This window comes from Thamnophis sirtalis, unplaced genomic scaffold, assembly GCF_051295495.1.
Source record: "Thamnophis sirtalis isolate CommonGarterSnake01/CBP01778 unplaced genomic scaffold, rThaSir2_p1.2 scaffold_3, whole genome shotgun sequence".
Classification (NCBI taxonomy): domain Eukaryota; kingdom Metazoa; phylum Chordata; class Lepidosauria; order Squamata; family Natricidae; genus Thamnophis; species Thamnophis sirtalis.
In genome coordinates, this window is record NW_028261383.1 from 21,174,924 (window position 1) to 21,196,714 (window position 21,791).

General features: G+C 40.7%; 2 protein-coding genes across 3 annotated transcripts; both read right to left on the reverse strand.

The window, feature by feature from the left end:
- Positions 1-3,686: 3,686 nt before the first annotated feature.
- Positions 3,687-13,231, reverse strand: LOC148047483 (uncharacterized). Of its 2 annotated transcripts, XR_015696130.1 has the most exons (3): positions 12,982-13,231; positions 6,286-9,871; positions 3,687-4,075 (listed from the first exon to the last, which is right to left on the reverse strand). XR_015696130.1 is itself a non-coding variant. In XM_087711507.1 (2 exons), the coding sequence occupies exon 2, from the start codon at positions 8,885-8,887 to the stop codon at positions 7,274-7,276; it is 1,614 nt and encodes a 537-aa protein (XP_087567633.1). In that variant the 5' UTR covers positions 8,888-9,871; positions 12,982-13,231; the 3' UTR covers positions 5,755-7,273. The 2 variants fall into 2 exon arrangements, 1 of the variants encoding a protein (XP_087567633.1); XM_087711507.1 differs by lacking the exon at positions 3,687-4,075 and having other exon boundaries at positions 5,755-9,871.
- A 630-nt stretch (positions 13,232-13,861) lies between these two features.
- LOC106542569 (uncharacterized) lies at positions 13,862-19,620 on the reverse strand. The gene has a single exon (XM_087711448.1). The coding sequence runs from the start codon at positions 18,803-18,805 to the stop codon at positions 16,661-16,663; it is 2,145 nt and encodes a 714-aa protein (XP_087567574.1). The 5' UTR covers positions 18,806-19,620; the 3' UTR covers positions 13,862-16,660.
- Positions 19,621-21,791: the final 2,171 nt, after the last annotated feature.

Consider the following 21,791-nt stretch of genomic DNA (forward strand, 5'->3'; position numbering starts at 1 on the left):
GGTTAGGGAATGATATATAGGCAATGAATTTTGGATATATAAAGAAGAGATTTTGATAATTTATGGTGCACATGTGACAAAGCAAAGAAATAGTGGAGTACGATACACATCTTAATACAGAAAACTATTAAAATGATATAAAGATAAAACAGTTTTCTTTTAAGTTTAATGCATAAAGAACTTGAAAAAAATGCAACATTGATATTTTATATGTTGATGGCATCAAGAATATTTAGGCAAAAAAAAAATCGAAGAATATTTCCATTCCCACAATGGATGAAAGGCTGCAAATCCTGAAATTTAGCAGAGTTGGCTAAATTGACTGCCTTGACTAAAGGAAAGGACACAATTAATTTTGTTTTTATATGGAAACTGCTCCTAGACTTTGTGCTTAAGGTGGATAAAATGATTTGGGGTGTCGTTTGATTAGATAAGTCTGTTGTTATAGAACTGGCTAGTTTATATTATCATATAAGGGTAAAAAAGTTGAGGTTTTATGCAAGTACCTTATTCTACTGCAACAAAAGGAGTTTAAAGTCAATGCTTTTCTTTTTCATTTCCCCTTAACCCTACACTTTCTCTTGTTCCCTTTCCCTTCCTTAGGTTGCCATTATTTTCATTTGATGAAATGAAGCCTAAGGTTCTGCAAGATTTGAAGCACCAGTTTTGCCCACAGAAGTTATCAGTTCCAAGTTAGGGCAGAATATATTTTCCGCAACCACTCTAGTGATATCCCAATTCAAGTAGTCCTCAGTTAAGTGGCTGCATTTGGGACTGGCTTCTGTGTCACTGAGCAGCCTGATCATGGAGCATGATCTACTAACTTACATCTGTTCCTCTTCGGTTCTTAAGCAAATCCCTTTGGGTTGTTAAATGCAATTTCACATAACTGCACTTGCCAATTCCTGCTGGCATCCCCACTGGCTCTGCTTTTCAGAAGCTAGCTGGGAAGGTCACAAATAGGGATCATGAGTGTGGGATGCAACCATCCTAAAAGTGCAGTGGTTGGAGGACTCATAATTTCTGGAGTGTAGCCATTCCCAAAGTATCAAACTTTAACAGCGTGCAGCATTAGTGCTCTTACATTTGGGGAGGAAAGGAACTTGCAGCAGCTGACCGCCTACAGCCTAGTTGTTTCTTTGCTTCCAAATCATGGAGGAAACCGAACAGCCTTACTTTCCAGCTGCTGCTTCCATCCTGGGAATAGCACAGGATCCATTCTGCACACTACCTTCCGCCCATTGAGTAATCCGAAAGAGGAAGTTGCTGTGCTTCTCTTTCCCTCCCGTCCTTTCTAGCAATTTAGTACTTAATGGTTTTAACCCCTTCAAGCTCAACCACAGATGCCTCTACTGTACTAAGGGTTCTAGATACTGATGCTGCCTCTCTGACTGCCATCTCCCCATAAGAGGCAAAATAACACTTTTATATGTCGGTACATGCATAATTTTGTATTTATTTATTTTGACATGTTTATGTAGTGTATATTGGAGGTGGTGACCCTTTGAGAGCTGTATGCAATGAAATTTCATTTTAACGAATCAGTGATCAGTGTACATTCAAAGTTATTCTAAGTCCCATCCTTACCTAAGGCTTTTTCAAGATGTTTTCACTGGTTAAATGCTATCAAATTGTTTTTGACTTCTAGAAACCTACCTTTGCAACTGATGCATGTGAAATAGTGAAATGTGATGCTACTTAGCTTGTGAAGATTAGCTGTGTGCTGAGCCCTAAAGGTTTATGAAGATCATACAGAATCACAAAAAAAAGGTGGGAGAGACCAACTCTCCATTCCTGACAAATGGCTGTTGAAACTCCTCTTTAAAAAGCTCCAGGTGGACCACCCACGAGGGAAGTCATGGAAGCTGTCAGGTCATCCTTGCTCCTTCTGTGTTAGACTGAACCTATCATGCAATTATTCATTGTATGGTTTAGCCTCCAGTTCCCTTAACATCGTGTTGCTCTTCTCTGCTCTCTTTCTAGAGTTTTAACATCTGGTTTTTCTCATGGTGATGAACACTGGATGCCTAAACTGGTGTAGTCTTATCAGTACAATATAATGTACACAACACTACTACTTCTTGGAATCTAATACTATCTCTCTGATGTTGACTAGGACTGCGTTGGCTTGTTCTGCAGCTGCAGCACACTGGTAGCGGATACCTAAGAGTGGTTGTCCACTAAAATTCCTAGATCCCTTGCATAGTTACTGCTGTGGCGCCAAGATCCTTTTTCAAATGTTAATCTGAATCTTCATATTTTTCCCCCTGAATCGTACACCAAGGAAGTTTTTTAAAATTATTTTTATCATTACTTCAATATGTGGGAACATGTGTGGTGAATGCCCTTGGCATTAAACTTACTGAACAGTTTTGCATTAAAAATGATTGGTCCAGGCACTGATTTATCCTTTCAAAGTGCCTTGGGAAAATGGACCTTGCCCTCCCGTTTTAAAAAGCCCAAAATACCATCATCCATGTACCAACCTGAAGTTGTATGTTCTTCTTGGCTTCTAGTTGCTCGCTAAGAAAGGATTTTTCAAAATGACCATCCAATCATTAGTATTTCTTATACAGTGTTATATTAACACACTCTGATGCTAAGGAGTTAGACATTCTACTCCCCCTCCCCACCTGAAAATAACTCTGTTCCTACTGCCAGTTGCCTCACATTCTGTTACCTCAGTTCAAACTGGCAGAGGTTCCACTCCTTCACTCAGGAGCAGTCTGGGACTTTACAGTACTAAAGGTCAGTACCTCACCAAAATGTCTATGCCTTGCATCTATGGAACTGCTTCCAAACTCAAGGCGGTGGGATAGATATTCCCTTATGAGTTTCAATCATCGACCATCACTGAGCTAAGGGATTGTGAACCAAATTTCTCCTGCATAGTGTCCCAACTCACTTCTTACATTGACTTTCTCAGGTCAGACAAATCTGTTCCTTTTACTGTAACACCAGTTAAAAGGAAAAGCGGCTCTCCAAGAGGCAGCAGCTGGGAGGCTTCTTTGCCAACCAGCTGCTTCCCAGCACAAAAATCCAGTCAGCTTGCCAGAAGGCCTCTGGACCAGCCTCTGCAGAAGGTGAGCAACCAAAGATGGGGGGGGGGGGAGAAGCAGGGTTATGGCCAAGGTTTAGGAGGGGAAATAGGGGTGATTGGCGAATGGAGGGTGGGGCAATGAGAGGGCGGTGGCTCCTGGGCAAGGCATTCCCCGACTTGACCGAGGCAGGTGGTGGCTCCAGGGGCTTAGGGAATGAGACATCTCTGGGGCCTCAGCTCGCGCAACCAGTTTGTGCAAACTGATGCAAACCGACTGAATACCACCTCTGAATGCTGAAAATAACGGCTGCTTCCAGGACATAGCCATGTGGCCCTGGGATAAGTGTCCTGGCCTTCTTTACCAACTTCAGATTCAGAGATCTTCAAAGGGTATGGAGGAAGAGCTTGGGAGGCCTGGTGGGTTGTGAGTCAGGCCTAAGGACTGCGGGAGGCAGCGGAATGGGAAAAATGCCTTTGGGGACCCTGTGGGTTGAGCAAAGGCTTTTGGAGACCTGTGGGGGAGGGAAATACTTATAGCGACCCTGTGGGAGAGGGCAAAGCTTGGAGGGATCCTGTAGAGAGGGAAAGGCTTGATAACAACAACAACAACAAAAAACAGGTAGTACACCTTTATCGAATTAATATTTTCCATTTTTCTCTTCAATCACAGGTCTAAGATATCTTTCAGTAAAATGAATCAGGCCGAAACTTAAATAGTCAATTTCTCACCTACACTTCCAATGAGAGAGCAAAAATGAAATTTAAGCCTTCTCTAAATTCATCAACTTTTGCCAAATGTGGATAACTTGACTTTCTCTCCTGTGTATAAACCTACATTACTTATAGGTCATTTGTATAGTTTCTCTCTTGTATGTATCTTCTGGTATCTCACCAGGTTAAAATGGTGACTGAAACTTTTCGCACAATCCATACATTCAAAGGGTTTTTCTCCTGTGTGAGTTCTCTGGTGTATCACCAAGTTGGTAATCCGATGGAAACCTTTCCCACAATCTGGACAGCTGTGCGGTTTCTTTCCTGTATGTGTGATTTGATGTTTCACAAAGTTAGAATTATTTTAAACTTTAAAAAAAAAATTAAACACAAATAATACAAACAGTACATGTATAACTGAATACAAAAAGGAAAGACAAAAGAAAAAGGGGAAAAACATATTACAGTGCTCCCCCTGCCCCCTGGAGACCTCTCCCCCTATATATTTCTTAGATATACAATATATTCCAATTGTGCTCTTACACCCCCCTAAGCAACATATATTCTTGAGTAAGTTTATTCCCTTTGCCTTCCACCAACACTGATTTTATAAAATCCCCCCATATTTCATTATAATTATCCCTTTTTAAGTTTAATTTCTGTTGTTAATTTATCATTTGTTGCCATACTCCAAATTTCATTATACCATTCATTTCTTTGAATATCTCAATTTTGAACCCAATATTTAGCCATCACTAATCTATCTGCTATTATCAAATTTACAATCAATTCTTTTTTTGTTTTATTTATATCCCGTTTTTCCACCAGCAACAAATAACACAATCCTCGGTGACATTTCTAGATTTACATTCAACAGTGCTCTAATTTATCTAAGCAACATATCCCATATTTTTTGTGCACTATCACAATTCCACCTCTTATGTTTATATGTTCCAACCTCTTTCTTACACCTCCAACAAATATTTGTATATTTACCATCTATTTAATTTATGTGGTGTTAAATACCACCTCCATATCACTTTATATCCATTTTCCTTAACTCTAACTGACATATTCTTATATACTCCTCTAGTCCAAATATTTTCCAATCATTTTCATTTATTTCTCCCAAATTTGATTCCCAAATTAATTTTAAACCTTTTGCCTGCTCTTCTAATTCAGCTAATATTCTATATATTTTTCCTATTCTTTTTCCCCTATATATTCTTCGTTCATCTCACATTCTTTTATAATCATTTCAAATTTTGTTAACTATCTATCATTCTCCTTGAATCTGTCTTTCACTTTTATCCATTTCTCTAATTGTATTAAATGCAACCAATTTATAGCAGTAGACTTATATACCGCTTCATAGGGCTTTCAGCCCTCTCTAAGCGGTTTACAGAGAGTCAGCATATTGCCCCCAACAATCCGGGTCCTCATTTTACCCACCTCGGAAGGATGGAAGGCTGAGTCAACCCTGAGCCGGTGAGATTTGAACCGCTGAACTGCTGATCTAGCAGTAGCCTGCAGTGCTGCATTTAACCACTGCGCCAATATCCGCTAAAATGTTTTTAATTGTGTTATGTTCTTTATCTTGTTCTTCCAGTCTTTCCATTTATATATCTGATTTTCTTTTAGTTTACTAATCCATTCTTTCAATTCAATCTTAGGGAATTTCTCCATTTCCATCACCAGCGGTATTAAAGGAGAGATTCCTGGCATTAGCCAGTATCTCCATTTTTTCCATAATTCCATCAAGTTTTTTAAAAAGGGATTTTGTATCATCCTAACAATTATTTAATATCCTTTTTAAACCAATATGTTTTTATAAGAACATGATGGCGAACCTTTTTCGCCTCGGGTGCCAAAAGCATGTGCCTGTGTGCTATTGCGTGCTCTTGTGGGGCCATCCGCATAATTTAATGCCCCCCCCCATGCCATGCCTCCTGCGTATGTATGTGTAAACCCCCCACCCCCCCCAGCTACCCTGCGCAGACTTTCTTGGAGCCTGAGAAGGATGAAAACGGCCTCCCATGCCTTCCTGGAGACACTCCGGAGGCTGGAAACAGCCCATTATCTAACTTCCAGTGGGACTGGTAGGTCGGTTTTTTTGTCCTCCCCAGCTCCAGAGGCTCTCTAGGATCCTGGAGAGGGTGAAAAACGGCCCAACACGCAAACCGCAAGTTCAGGAAAGCCTCCAAAGGGTGAAAAATGGCAAAAAAACAAGGCCGAAAATCAGCTGACCAGCACGCGCATGTGCCCTGGAGCTGACAGGGCAATGCCTCACATGCCATCAGAAATGGCTCCATGTGCTACTTGTGCCATAGGTTTGCCATCAGAGCTATAGGCTCACCTATTTCCCTTAACTTTTGATGCTATGTCCCTCCATATTAAATCTCTAGTTACTACTATAATATCTGGTACCACCTTTAATTGATTAGCTACCCAATAATTTCTAATATTTGGAATACATAGCCTACCCTTTTTTAATGGTTCATACCATAATGCTTTACTTATTCTTGCTCTCTTACCTCCATTACAATACACTTCCAGCAGCCTTGTATTTGCTTTAATTCTTGATCCTAGAATTTAATTGGGATCATCCAAAACAAAAAATTAATTTTTGGTAATACTTTGGTAATACTTTCATTTTTATCATTCCAATTCTTCCAAACTATGATAACTTTACTTTCTCGTATTTATCTATTTCATCTTTCATATCTTTCTTTAGCTTTTCATAATTTATTTTATTTAACTCCTGAATATTTTTTCGTATGTCAATACCTAAATATTTAATACTATCTCCTATTTGTAATTTATATTTCCCTTTCAATATCTCCACTTCTTCTACTATGGTTATATAATATCATTTCTGATTTTTCTCAGTTTATTTGTAATCCACTATATTCCCAAATTCATTCAGATGTAAATATATCTTCTCTATAGTAACTACGGGATTTTGAAATGTTAATAATGTATCATCTGCAAATAAATTTATTTTAGTTGTTTAGTTGTTTGTATTGTACTCCAATTCCTTCAATCCCTAATTGCATTTGGCAAAACCTCCATCAATAATGCAAATAGAACTGGTGATAAAGGGCAACCCTGTCTCATTCCCCAGTTTAAGGTTACTGTCTCACCAGGTTGGAATTCCGACTGAAACTTTTCCCACAATCTGGACACTCATATGGCTTCCCTCCCGTATGAGTCATCTGGGGTATTATCAAGTGTGAATTTTGACTAAAACTCTTCCCACAATCAGAACGTTCAAAGGGTTTGTTGCCTGTGTGGGTCCTTTGGTGGTTCACCAAGTTGAAATTCTGATTGAAACTTTTCCCATACTGTGGACATTTAAACGGTTTCTCTCCTATGTGAGTCTTCTGGTATTTCACCAGGTCAGAATAGTAAGTGAAACTTTTTCCACACTGTGGACATTCATATAGTTTCACTCCTGTCTGAGTCCTCTGGTGTATCAGTAGATCAGAATTCCGACTGAACCTTTTTCCACAATCTGGACATTCATATCATTTCTCTTGTGTGAGTCCTCTGATGTTTCACCAGTTTGGAATTCTCATTGAAATTTTTACCACAATCAGTGCATTCAAGGTGTTTCTCCCCTGTGTGAGTCTTCTGGTGTACCACCAAGTTGGACCTTTGACTGAAACTTTTCCCACAATTAGGACATTCAAAGGGTTTCTCTCCTGTGTGAGTTCTCTGGTGTTTAACTAAACTGGAATTCCAACTGAAACATTTGCCACAATCAGAACATTCAAAGGGTTTCTCTCCTGTGTGAGTCCTCTGGTGTTCCACCAGGTTGGAATTCTGACTGAAACCTTTCCCACAATCAGGACATTCAAAGGGTTTCTCTCCTGTGTGAGTCCTCTTGTGTTTCACAAGGGTAGAATTCTGACTGAACCCTTTCCCACAATCAGGACATTCAAAGGGTTTTTCTCCTGTGTGAGCCTTCTGATGGTTAACCAGCTCATAATTCTGACTTTCCCTACAATCAGGATATTCAAAGGGTTTCTCTCCTGTGTGAGTCCTCTGGTGTTTAACCAAACTGGAATTCAAACTGAAACATTTGCCACAATCAGAACATTCAAAGGGTTTCTCTCCTGTGTGAATCCTCTGATGAATCACCAGGCTTGATTTCTGACTGAAATTTTTCAAACAATGAGGACATTTAAAGGGTTTCTCTCCTGTGTGAGTCCTTTGGTGTGTTGCCAGGTTGGAATACTCACTGAATCTTCTGTAACAATGAAGACATTGAAAAGGTTTCTCTCCTGTGTGGGTCCTCTGATGGCTTATCAAGTTAGAATTATGACTGAAACTTTTCCCACAATCAGGACATTCAAAGGGTTTTTCTCTTGTGTGAGTCCTCTGATGGTTCACCAGCTCAGAATTCTGACTGAAACTTTTTCCACAATCAGGACATTCAAAGGGTTTCACCCCTGTGTGAATCCTCTGGTGTACTACCAAGCTGGACCTTTGACTGAAACATTTCCCACAATCAGGACATTCAAAGGGTTTCTCTCCTGTGTGTGTTCTCTGGTGTTTAACCAAATGGGAATTCAAACTGAAATGTTTGCCACAATCAGAACATTCAAAGGGTTTCTCTCCTGTGTGAGTCCTCTGATGAATCACAAGGCTTGAATTCTGACTGAAACATTTTCCACAATCAAGACATTCAAAGGGTTTCTCTCCTGTGTGAGTCCTCTGGTGTTTCACCAGGTTGGAATTCTGACTGAAACTTCTGCCACAATGAAGACATTCAAAGGGTTTCTCTCCTGTGTGAGCCCTCTGATGGTTTACTAGGTTAGAATTCTCACTGAAACTTTTCCCACAATTAGGGCACTCAAAGGGTTTCTCTCCTGTGTGAGTCCTCTGATGTTTAACCAAATGGGAATTCCAACTAAAACGTTTGCCACAATCAGAACATTCAAAGGGTTTCTCTCCTGTGTGAGTCATTTTGTGTGTCACCAGGCTTGAATTCCGACTGAAATGTTTACCACAATCAGGACATTCAAAGGTTTTCTCTCCTGTGTGAGTCCTCTGGTGTATCACCAACTGGGAATTTGCAATGAAAGTTTTTCCACAATCAGGACAGTTATATGGTTTCTTTCCTGTCTGCATCCTCTAGTGACCACCAAAATGGAATTTTTACTGATAGTTTTCCAACAGTCAGCACATTCAAAGGGTCTTCTCCTTGTGTGAGTCCTCTGATGTATCACCAAGTTGCCATGCTTGCAAAAGCATTTACCCTCCACCAGGGTAGAACAAGAAGCAATGGGTGGAAACTAATCAAGGAGAGAAGCAACTTAGAACTGAGGAGAAATTTCCTGACAGAACAATTAATTAGTGGAACAGCTTGCCTCCAGAGGTTGTGAATGCCCCAACACTGGAAGTCTTTATGAAGATGTTGGATAGCCATCTGTCTGAAATGGTATAGAGTTTCCTGCCTAGGCAGGGGGTTGGACTAGAGGACCTCCAAGGTCTATTCCAACTCTGCTATTGTATTGTACTGTATTTACTGCATAGAGAACAGTTATAGGGCTTCTCTCCTCTGTGGGTCCTTTCATGAACCACAAGGGAGCTGATCTAACTAAATATTTTCCCACATTCAGACAATTTATATGGTTTTCCTCCAGAGTGGATCCTCTTATGCATAATATGATTTACTATGTGTGCTTTTCCCCCAACAGGCACACCTATGGAGCTTTTCCACCCCTGAGGTTCTTGAAGATGTCAAAAATACGTGTTGCATAGACCTTTGATTCAAGCTACTGTTTTCCTCCTCACAGGACAAGGCCTGCATTACTGTCTACCTTTTGTGGCTATCCAATTGTCTTTTTCCTCCCCACTGACTCCCAGATATTTCCTTCTTTTTCTAAATTGAAAAAATAACCTTCTTTGACCTATTAATGTACTCTGTTGTTCAGTTCTGCATACTCTACTTTTTCCAGTTTGAAATCTCTTCTGGATTTTCTCCCCTTTTTCTCCCACCAGCTGGGGAAAGAGAAGAATTGTGTCCTTTCCTGAAGGCTCAATTTGCTTTTATTTTCAAAGTTGCTGGTTATTCTCAGTTGTCTGGAGTGCTCTTATTGGTATCCTCTTCATCTGTAAGATTTAAATAAAAGTGTAGGTTTAAAATTGTTTCTTTATGAAATGGTTGCAGAAGATGTGAAAAAGTATACACTACAAGTAAAAAGCAAGCATGCAACAATGCTGAAATAGCTTCTAATGTTAATTATGATTCATTTGACACACTGAAAGATTACTGAGATCCAAGTTCAAATATACATTCAACCACAAAATACACTTGTTGATTTGGGTCCATCACAAATTCTTTATACTGCAATTATCAGATAGAACCTCTGTAGTTTAAATAAATGTTTTACTAAAAATGCTATTTCTCTTTCATACTTTAAATGTTATAACTGAAACTCAATTTAAACTATGGCAGATGGACTCTCCAAAATAAGAGCTTCCTTGAGCTTGACAGGCATGAATAAATTTTTTGATGGCACAGCTCTTTAGGGTATGATAAAGTTAAAGCAAATGTTGATTTTAAACATAACTTTGTTAGAAATGCCTTCCTCTTTGGGTGTCTCGCAGGAAGTTTTTAAGAAAAGAAATGGTGGTGAGGCCAGACTGGTGGGCTTATAGTCAAATATGGTTGAATTATTGTGACCCTCTCCTCAAATCTAAAGAGGAGTTGGAATCAGAAGGATGTTTCCAATTGATTAATATATTTACCATTGAAAGATTTGAACTAGACAAAAAGAGCTATGGATACGATTTTGTGAAAAATGAAATTGGAAATGAATAGTTGAACGTATAACGTCTAAGGTTTATAAACTGCTTTTGAAATTAAACTTGCAGAATGAGTATGTAAAGCATTGTATGATTCAGAACTTTGGATGTAATATAATGCTTGAACAATGGAAGAATATAACAGAATTACAGAGTTGGAAGGGACCTTGGAGGTCTTCTAGTCCAACCCCCTGCTCAGGCAGGAAGCTCTATACCAAATGGTTCTTATGAGGTTAGTATCTAATATTGAAGAAATTCTCAAGAATGTATAAAGGCACCTTAAATGTTGGAAATGTAAATAAGAGATTTTATCATGGCATCGGACCTGGGTACCTGAGAGACCGCCTCCTGCCAATTACCTCCCAAAGACCGATTCGATCACACAGGCTGGGTCTTCTCCGGGTTCCATCTGCCAGCCAATGTCGGCTGGCGACCCCCCCGGGGGAGAGCCTTCTCTGTTGCTGCTCCGGCCCTCTGGAATGAGCTCCCCGTTGAGATCCGGACACTTACTACCCTCTCGGCCTTCCATAAAGCTACTAAGTCCTGGCTGTTCCGGCAGGCTGGGGGCTGTTGAAGTATCCAGCCCCAGCTCAACTGTGAATGTTGTTGTATTTTAATTTTTGTATCGTCTTATTTATTCCCTTTTCCCCTGTTTTATTGTGAGCCGCCTGGAGTACTTAGGGAGTGGGCGGCATACAAAACCAATAAAATCCAAAATCATTTATGGTGGACATATGACAAAGATATATTGGAGTAGGATTCAAATTCATAAATATTTTTAAAGAGAATATGAAGATAAAACCAGAAAGTTTTCGTTTAATGGATAAAGAACTTGAAAAAATATGAAACTTTGATGTTAAATGTGTTGATGGCATCAAGAATGCTATTTGCACAAAAATAGAAGAATATTTTCACTCCCACAATGAATGAATGGCTGCAAAACCTGATGGAGTTAGCAGAGATGGCTAAATTGACTGCTTTGAATAAAGAAAAGAACAGGATTAATTTGAAAACCGCTTTTGGATTTTGTTCATGAGATAGAAAAAAGATGAAAGTTTGATTTTGGGTTTTGTTGATTAGGTAAGTTTGTTGTTATAGAAGGGGCTAGTTTCTATTATCATATAAATGTAAATAGTTGAGGTTTTATATTATTATTCTACTGCACCCAAAGAGTCAGAAGACAATGCTTTTCTTTTTCCTTTCCCCTTTCACATTCACTTTCCTTTCTTCCGCTTTTCCTCCATTTTCCATTATTTTTATTTCTTCATTGTACCTGTATTTTACATTTTGATGAATTAATAAAATAATTGTGTAAAAACAAATTATTAGTACCCTAAAGGGTTATTATGAAATATATTTAGAAGTGCTAGGGATGGATTATACAATTGTAGACAGAGGCATACAGAGAGAAGTACAAATACACACACCTACAAATATGTGTTCATTTGGAAAATCCATGTGTTCTCAGCCAGAAAGCTGTAACAAAACCCAAAATGGTTACAGTCCAACCTTCTATGCTAATTTTAGAGATGTGGGGGCTTTAATTGATAAAATGATACCTAAAGACTCTGCAAGATTTGAAGCGCCAGTTTTGCCATGGAAGTCCTCAGTTCTAAGTAAGGGCAGAAAGCACTGTCCACAACCACTCTGGTGACATTTTTATTGAAGCAGTCCTCACTTACTGACTGCAATTGGGACTGGCATCTGTGTCACTAAGCAGCCCGATCAGGAAGCACGATATCACAGGACAGTGCCAACTTGCATCTATTCCTCTACAGTTGTTAAGCAAATCACTGTGGGTTTTTAAAGGCAAGTTCACCTGACTATGGCTTGAAATTTCCTGCTGGCATCCCCACTGATTTTTCTTGACAGGATCTAGCTGGGAAGGTCACAAATGGGGATCCCGAGTGTGGGATGCTGAAACCATCATAAATGTGCCCCGGTTGGCAGAACCTAAATTGTGGCAAATGCTTTTCTTCCAACTTCATAACCACAGAAACTGCTGATTTAGAGATGACATTTTCCAATACTTGAGGTGCTGCCACCAAGAAGAGAAGATTAAGAACTTCTCCAAAGCCCCAAAAGGCAAGACAAGAAGCAACGGATGGAAACCAACGAAGGACAGAAGCATCCTAGAAACAAGAAGAAATCTCCTGACAGCGACCAGTGAAACGGCTTCCCTTCCCAAGTTGTGCGTGCTCCTCCTAGGAGACTTGGAAGAAGATACTGGAGAGCCATTTGCCTGAATTGATCTAAGTTCTCATGCTTGACTAGGGGGTCGGACTGCATGATCGCTAAGATCACATCCAACTACCTTTGTCTTTCTTCCAGTTGCTTCTCTGCTTCTACGCTGCGGGGGAAATCAAGCAGCCTTTCTTGCTCCCAGCCTCTCCCCCAACCTGCCCTTAACTCACCCACCAGCTGCTGCTGCTTCGACTCTTGCAGGAGCCCAGAAACGACTCGAGTTTTCTTCCTCCCCGACTTTTCTTCCTCCCGTAGGATTTACCGATCCAGTAGATCCTGCACTTCGCTCGCCTCCGTTCTAGCAATGCAGCTCGGCGGTTTTAACTCCTTAAAGCTCAACCCCCGATGCCTCCACGGCTTTCTAGGCACCAGTGCTGCCCATCTGACCGCCATCTCCCGATAGGAAGGGGTAAAACAGGCTCATCCCGTCTCTGCCCATTAAGGCGTTTGCAAGAGGTTTGCACTGATTACATGCCATCAAGTCATTTTCCACTCCTACCAACCGACCTTTGCAACCGATGCAAGTGAAATAGGGAAATGTGATATAGTGAATGGTGACACTACTTAACTTGTGAAGATTAGCTATAGGCTGAGCACTAAACGTTCATGAAGTTCTTACAGAATTAGCAGGAGAACCTATACAGTTCTGGACAAATGGCTGTCCAGTCTCATATTTTAAAAAAACCATTAATTAACCCACCCACAATTACTGGAGGCAAAGCATTTTCCCGGATTGATTGTTCTCACTGAAAGGAAATGTCTCCTTGATTCTAGGTTGGATACCATTTTGATAAGTCTCCCCGTGTTACTTCTTGTTCTGCTCTCAGGCACATTGGACAATGGACCCAGCGCCTTTTTTCTGTGTCAGCCCCTCAGATATTGAAAGACTGCTATGATGGCATACCTACTCCTGCTCTGTGTTTAGACTAGACATATTCAGTTTTCCTGCAATAGTTCATAGGAGTAGAAAGAAAGAAATTACAAGGAGGGCCTGTATTGTCAGAGAAGCAGCGAAAGAATATGTAATAGACATAATTTATTGTCCACCAGAAAATAATTTAGCTGACCTTATGACAAAACCATTAAGTATACAAAAACACTGAAAAGATTCTGAAAAGATTTGATTTAAATGCTGTCCAGCTATAAATTAGAGGGGTCTTAGGATATTAAACTTAGTAGCTGAAACAGTTAAATTGTACAACTGGCAAGAAGTGAGCAGTTGAGCGCCTGCATGAGGCAATCTATGCTATGATTGGTTGCTGTAGGTGTAAAGGGGGAGTTTCCCAGTTTTCCCGCTTTTTTTCTTCTGTGTGCTCTGTATGCTATTTGGAGTTACCTCAGGATGTTCCCGGCCATCTTGTTTGCTGTAAGTATAAATGTTAAATATATTTACATATAAAACTACAAATTTGCCCCAATGTCACGGACTTCATTTGGAAACTTGCTGCACAATTTCCTATCAAAGGACTATGTCTATTACACCCAGAAAAAAACCGTCCTGAAATACACCATGCAAGCCAAGTGGAGAGTGTGGAAGGGAAGAGAGGAAAGAAGGGGAAGAGAGGGGAAAGGAGAGAGGGAGGCAAAGGTGAGGAAAAGAGTAGGAGAGAGAAGGAGCAGAAAGAGGAAAGAGGAGAGAGGAAGGGGAAATAGAAAAGAGGAAAGAGAGGAGGGAGGAGAGAGGGTAAGGAGGAGAGAGGGAGAGGAGGTAATGCTGTGGAATAGGTGTATGGTGCATGAAAAGCAAAAGAGCAAATGAGAGTTGTGGGTAGATGGTAAAAGGAATTGTTATAATATTGAATAATACATAAGTGTTTGTTAAGATGTAATGGTATACTTGTGGATATGTATATGAAAATTTTAAAAAAAATCAAACAAAAAAAGCCATTTGCAGTGGATGCCATTTGCTGGAAGCATCATGGGGAAGAAATAATCATTGTCGTATCTAGCTGGTCAATTACCCACAACGATGTAATGGATCGTGGTGAGAAAAAAATATATTTCTCCTCTGGGAGATCCCCTTCCTCTGGGACTGATGGAAGCATTTAGGATTATGAGGGTGCACAAATGGATGGATCTGTCCCAAATGAATCCCTTTATGAGCCTAAACTCTTCCCAAGAAGCTCTCACAGCCACTTCTTAAAAAACCCCTCACTATGGTTTGGAAATTGCAGGATGGTTGGAAGAAGGCCGAAGCAGATGTGGCTGCTACAGATTTGGAGTTAACAGACTCAATGCGGGATGAACTGTACTTTTTAAAGAAGATTGGGAAATGAACCTACTATATCTAACTGGAAAACAATTTGGAAAATGGATCGACCAAGAGATTTTATGATTTGGGGGAATAAGACACAATTGTTGTCTTATTGTTCTGAATTGAAATCTTACGAAAAAGTTTTGTTAATAAGAATCAAACAGATATATTTCCCCCCACTAATATTGCTCCAATACATTTATGAGTATTTTATTGGAGGGGGGGGGATAATATAGCTAAATCTGTTTTTGTCTTTTTAATGCACATTTTTCTTTTTAAATGTTTTGCCTATCCTTGCTTTGTTTTTGAAAAAAATCTTTCTTTTTTTGGAGTTTGTACTTTATATTAATTTTCTGAATAGAATGTTTTTTCTAAAAAAAATAAGGTCTCCTTACCAGAAGCAAATTCATGAGGCTGCTCTGTACCTATTATCTAAATTAATAGAATAATAGCATCATGGGGTTGGTTGTATTGTACAGCCGCAGTGTAAAGTGATTGTATATTTCTTATTGTATTGATACTATTCCTGTTGCTGCAGCCTATGATTGCATTGGCTTTTTTTGGCAGCTTCAGCACAATACTCTTACGAGTGATACTTTTCCAATTATCATGTGCCACAGGAATACATGGCCTTCCTTTTAAGAGTTCTGTGGGAGGTAGCCACCCACAATTTCTTAACAGAGTTTATAAAATGTTAAGTCAGCAAAACAGAATGGTTTGTCCCACTCCCATATGACAGTTACTCAGAATCAGTCACCATTTTGACATAGAGGCAGGTATGCTAAAAGGGCAGTTTCTTACACTAGACCACCACATGGCCCAGGGATGAATCCTAGGCACAGACCCAAAAGTTGGGGCAGGGGAGGCTAGGCCTCCAAGTGAGCCCTGAGTCCCCCAGCCCTGAGATAGTTACTGTTCTGCTTAACGATGTGCAGATTTATTGAACTGCTTCATTAGAAGAGCAGGAAACAGGAGTAGTTAAGCAAGGTAATCTTGCTTAACAACCATTGTAACATGCAACTGTAATTGGTGGACCCCATTAGCAATAGCTTAAGCATTTAGACTTATATACTGCTGTACAGCCCTCTCTAAGCGGTTCATAGAGTCAGTATCTTGCCCCCAACACTTTGGGTCCTCATTTTACCACCCTGGAAGGATGGAAGGCTGAATCAACCTTCAGCCTGGTAAGATTCAAATTGCCAAATTGCAAGCAGCTGGCAGTCACCAGTAGTAGTTTGCAGTACTGCACTCTAACCATTACACCACCATGGCACATTACAGTTGTATCTTGAGAAATACTTCTATGGTGACTGGGGTATTATGGGGCTAAAATTCTGGAGGACACCAAAGTAGAAGACGGAACTCAATGATCAATATACAAAAAGCATCACCCAAAAACCTTTTTGAGGAATTCCACAACTTCTGCAAAGGAAATATCCAGAAATTGCTGCTGATAATCAGAAACAAGTAGTTAGACTTTACCAGACTAAGATATTTTTCTATCCACCTACAAGTATTTCTTTAAAAAGCATCAGGCAAGAATTTAAATAGTACATTCCTGACCTACACTCCTAATGAGAGTTCAGAAATGAAATTCAAGCCTTTTCTAAACTCATCAACTTTTGACTCAAGTGGATTTCCTTGTGGGCAATAAGGGAGGATTTATGCCTGAAGCATTGGTCACAGAGGAGACATTTGAAAAGTTTCTCTCCTGTGTGAGTTGTCTGGTGTCTCACGAGGTGGAAATTTTTAATGAAACTTTTCCCACAATCAGGACACTCAAAGGGTTTCTCTCCTGTGTGAGTCCTCTGGTGTATCACCAGGTTGGAATTTTGACTAAAACCTTTCCCACAAACAGGACATTCAAATGGCTTCTCTCCTGAGTGAGTCCTTTGGTGCATCACCAGGCTAGAATTCACACCAAAACGTTTCCCGCAATCAGTACATTCAAAGGGTTTCTCTCCTGAGTGAGTCCTCTGGTGTTTCACCAGGTTGGAATTCTGACTAAAACACTTCCCACAAACAAGACATTCAAAGGGTTTCTCTCCTGTGTGAGTCCTCTGGTGTATCATCAAGCTACAGTACTGACTGAAACTTTTCCCACAAATAGGACATTCAAAAGGTTTCTCTCCTGTGTGAGTCCTCTGGTGTATTACCAGGCTGGAATTGAGACTGAAACATTTCCCACAATCAACACATTGAAAAGGTTTTTCTCCTGTATGGCTCCTCTGATGTTTCACCAGGCAGGAATTCTGACTGAAACTTTTCGTACAATCAGGACACTCAAAGGGTTTCTCTCCTGTGTGAGTCCTCTGGTGTATTACCAGGCTGGAATTGAGACTAAAACGTTTCCCACAATCAACACATTCAAAGGATTTTTCTCCTGTGTGAATCCTTTGGTGTTTCACAAGGCTAGAATTCTGACTGAAACTTTTTGCACAATCGGGACATCCAAAGGGTTTGTCTTCTTTGTGAGTTGTCTGATGTTTCAGCAGGCTGGAATTGTGGCTGAAACTTTTTGCACAATCAGAACATTCAAAAGGCTTCTCTCCTCTATGAGTTGTCTGGTGTATCACCAGGCTGGAATTGTGACTGAAACTTTTCCAACAATCAGGACATTCAAAGGGTTTCTCTCCTGTGTGAGTTCTCCGGTGTATCACCAGGCTAGAATTGTGACTGAAACCTTTCCCACAATCAGGGCATTGATACGGTTTTTCTCCTTTGTGAATCCTTTGGTGTTTCCCCAGGCTGGAATTGTGACTGAAGCTTTTCCCACAATCAGGACATTCAAAGGGTTTCTCTCCTGTGTGAGTCCTTTGGTGGTTCACCAGGCTGCCGTACCTACTGAAACCTTTTCCACAAATAGGACATTCAAAAGGTTTCTCTCCTGTGTGAGACCTCTGGTGTATGACCAGGCTGGAACTGTGACTGAAACGTTTCCCACAATCAGGACACTCATAGGGTTTCTCTCCTGTGTGAATCCTCTGGTGGTTCACCAGGTTGGAATTCTGAGTGAAACTTTTGCCACAATCAGGACATTCAAAGGGTTTCTCTCCTGTATGAGTCCTCTGGTGATTCACTAGATGAGATTTGTGACTGAAACGTTTCCCACAATCAGGACACTCATAGGGTTTCTCTCCTGTGTGAGTCCTCTGGTGATTCACCAGGTGGGAATTCTGACTGAAGCTTTTCCCACAAACCAGACACTCATACGGTTTCTCTCCTGTGTGAGTCCTCTGGTGACTCACTAGATGGGATTGATAAATGAAACATTTCCCACAATCTGGGCACTGGTGCAGTTTCTCTCCTGTGTGAGTCCTCTGGTGCATTACGAGGTCATAATTCTGACTGAAACTTTTCCCACAATCAGGACATTCAAAGGGTTTTTCTCCTGTGTGTGCGCTCAGATGTTTCATGAGGCTGGAATTGTGACTGAAACCTTTTCCACAGTCATGACATTCAAAGGGTTTGTCTCCTGTGTGTGACCTTAGGTGTCTCGTGAGGTGGAATTTTCTATTGAAACTTTTTCCACAATCAGGACATGCAAATGATTTCTGTCCTGTGTGAGTCCTCAGATGATTCCCTAAATGGGATTTTTGACTGAAACATTTACCACAATCTGGACACTCATAAGGTTTCTCTCCTGTGTGAATCCTTTGGTGATTCACTAAATGGGATTTTTGAATAAAGCTTTTCCCACAATCTGGGCAGTCATGCAACTTCTCTCCTGTGTGCATCATTTGGCGTATCACCAGGTCATAATTTCAGTTGAAACATTTCCCACAATTGGGACATTCAGAGGGTTTGGTATCTTGTGAGGTGAAATTTTCTAATTAGACTTTTGTCACAATCTGATTTCTTTACTATGTGAGTCCTCTGGTGGGAATTCTGACTGAAACTTTCCCCACAATTTAGATACTTATGTGATTTCTGCCCAATATAAATTATCTGGTGTTTCACCAAGTTGACATGCATGTTAAAGCTCCATTCCTGTATGAGTCCTTCCATCAAGCACAAGGGGGCTGTTTCGATCAAAGCTTTTCCCACATTCAGAGTGTTTGTGAATCCAATGTTAATCATGTTAATCATTTTCTGCATAATCAGCCATGATTTGGAGTCTGTATTTTTCCCCACAATATGCATATCGGTGGAACTTTCCCCCCATGTGTGATACCTTGTTTAGTTGTGCTTTGATTGCAGCTACTGTTCCCTTCCTTATAGGGTGATGTCTGCTTCACTGTCTGACCTATGCGGCTGTTCAATTGACCTTTTCCTCCCCACTGACATCCTGACATTGCCCTCTTTTTCTGAATGGAAAAATAATCTTCCTTGACTTTTCATGAAATGTATCTTTAAGTTCCACACACTCCACATTTTTCTGCTCAAAATCTCTGGCTAATTTCTTCTCCTTTGCCGCTCACCTACTAGGGAAGCAGAAGAATTGTGTGGTTTCTGTAGGAAATGGAAAATATTTTGATTTCTGGCTTGATTTGTTTTCCTTTTCAAAGTTGCTTGTTATTCTCAGTTTTCCAGACTGCTCTTTTTGGCATCCTCTTTCCCTGTAAGATTCAAGTAAAAATGTAACTTTAATTATTTATGAATGGTTGCATATGATGTCAAAAAAAGGGGGGGAAAAGTTTACATTACAGATAAAAAACGAACATGCTACAATGCTAGAATAGTCTCTTATATTAGTTATTATTCATTTGACACACTGAAGATTACCAAGTTCACGTAGCCATTCAATCATGAAATTCTCTTTTTGACTTGAATCAATCACAGATTCTTAGAATGGCAATTATTGGGTAGAATCTCTGTAATTAAGATGAATAGAATATAGAATAAGAGAGCTGGAAGGGACCTTGTGGATCTTTTGGTCCAACCCATTGCTCAAGCAGGAGACCCTGTATCAGTGATGGTGATTTCTTTTCCCCTCGGGTGCCAAAAGCACACTTGCGCAAGCTATTCTATGCACTCACGTGCCCACCACCATAATTTAATCCCCCCCCATGCCATACCCCCTGCGTATGTGCATGCCCCCCCCCCCATGTATGCGCACATGTTTTTCTTGGAGCCTGGGGAGGGCAAAATGGCCTCCCATGTTCCCCCCCTGGAGGCCTGACTTCTTACTTCCAATGGGTCCAGTAGGTCTGTTTTTGGCTCTACCCAGACTCCAGAGGCTTTCCAGCAGCCTGGGAAGGTGAAAACAGCGCCCCCCGCTCCCCAGAAGCCTTCCGGAGCTGGAAAGGACCTGCTTTCCGGCGGGCCCGGTACGCCTGTTTTTCGCCCTCCCCAGTCTCAAGAGTCTTTCTAGGAGCCTGGGGAGGGCAAAAAACAGCCCAATACGCAAACCAGAAGTTCGGGAACAGACTTCTGGCTCACGTGTTGATCTGTTTTTTTGCCCTCCATAGGCTTCAGGAGGCTTACCTGAAGCCTCCAGAGGGTGAAAAACAGCCCAACACACAAACCGGAAGTCAGTTCCCAAACTTCTCGTTTGCGTGTTGGGCAGTTTTCCACCCTACAGAGACTTCAGGAGGGTTCAAAACAGCTGATACATTTGGCCTGTGGGCCACAGGTTTGATAGCCCTGCTCTAATCATTAGGAATTTTCTCTTTGCTTCTAGGTTGCTTCTCTCCTCAGTTTCCATCCATTGTTCCTTCTATTGGAACACTGCTATTGTGCCTCCGCTAGTCCTTCTCATTAGACTAGACATACCCAATTCCAGTAACCATTCTTTGTATGTTTTAGCCCTCAGTACCCTAATTACCAAAGATACATTTTCTGTTTCAGACTTTACCAATACTTGTAAGTAATACTCCATTTAAACAATGGCAGATGGAGATCTCTAAGTTTATATTGCAAGGGGGGAAACCAAGAATTAAATATAAAGATGCTAAGGAAAGAGGAGGTTGAAATTGTATTTTGATGCTTATTGTTTTGTCTGGCAAAAAGCGTGGGTGTCTCTCCACATTAAGAGGTTACTTGAGCTAGAGAGCCATGAATTAAGATTTTGATGGCATGGTTATTTCTGGTATCATTTGGTTAGGGAATAATATAAAGGCAATGAATTTTAGATATATAAAGAAGAGCTTTTGATAATTTATGGTGCACATGTGACAAAGCAAAGAAATAGTGGAGTAGGGTACACATCTTAATACAGAAGACTACTGAAGTTATGTAAAGATAAAAACAGTTTTATTTTAGGTTTAATGGATAGAACTGAGAGGGAATACAGAGGAATAAGGTAGAGTGAAATTGCCTCCATTGCATTTTAACTTCTCAGAGGCTGCTGGCTGGGGAGTGAGGAGTCTGAGAGGGAGTACAGAGGAAAACGGTAGCAGCCCTATGTAGAACCATATAACTATAAACCAAAAATACCATGTTTCACTGAAAATAAGACAGGGTCTTATTTTATTTTGACTCCCCCCAAATTTTGCTTGGGCCTTATTATCAGGGGGGAGGGGTTATTGGTTTGGGGCTGCTCTCTCAGGGGTAAACGGCTGTGTTGCCCTGTCGCAGCAGCGCAACAAAGCCACCATGAGGTGACCATGCTCATGAGCAGCCGCCTGGCAACACCCTTTCCAGCCAGGCAGAGTGCCACTCACCACCCCAGTAATATCCCAAAGGCGCTAAGCCGCTCTTTCCCAGCTGGAAAGAGGTTGCACGAGCACTTGTTCTGCCTCCTGCTCGCGTACCTCCCTGCCTCACCATGCCCAACTCTCCCAG

Bases quoted from the DNA above. Each gene is read 5' to 3' on its own strand.
- LOC148047483 (XM_087711507.1), bottom strand. From the start codon at position 8,887: ATGCAGACAGGAAAGAAACCATATAACTGTCCTGATTGTGGAAAAACT.
- LOC106542569 (XM_087711448.1), bottom strand. From the start codon at position 18,805: ATGATGCACACAGGAGAGAAGTTGCATGACTGCCCAGATTGTGGGAAA.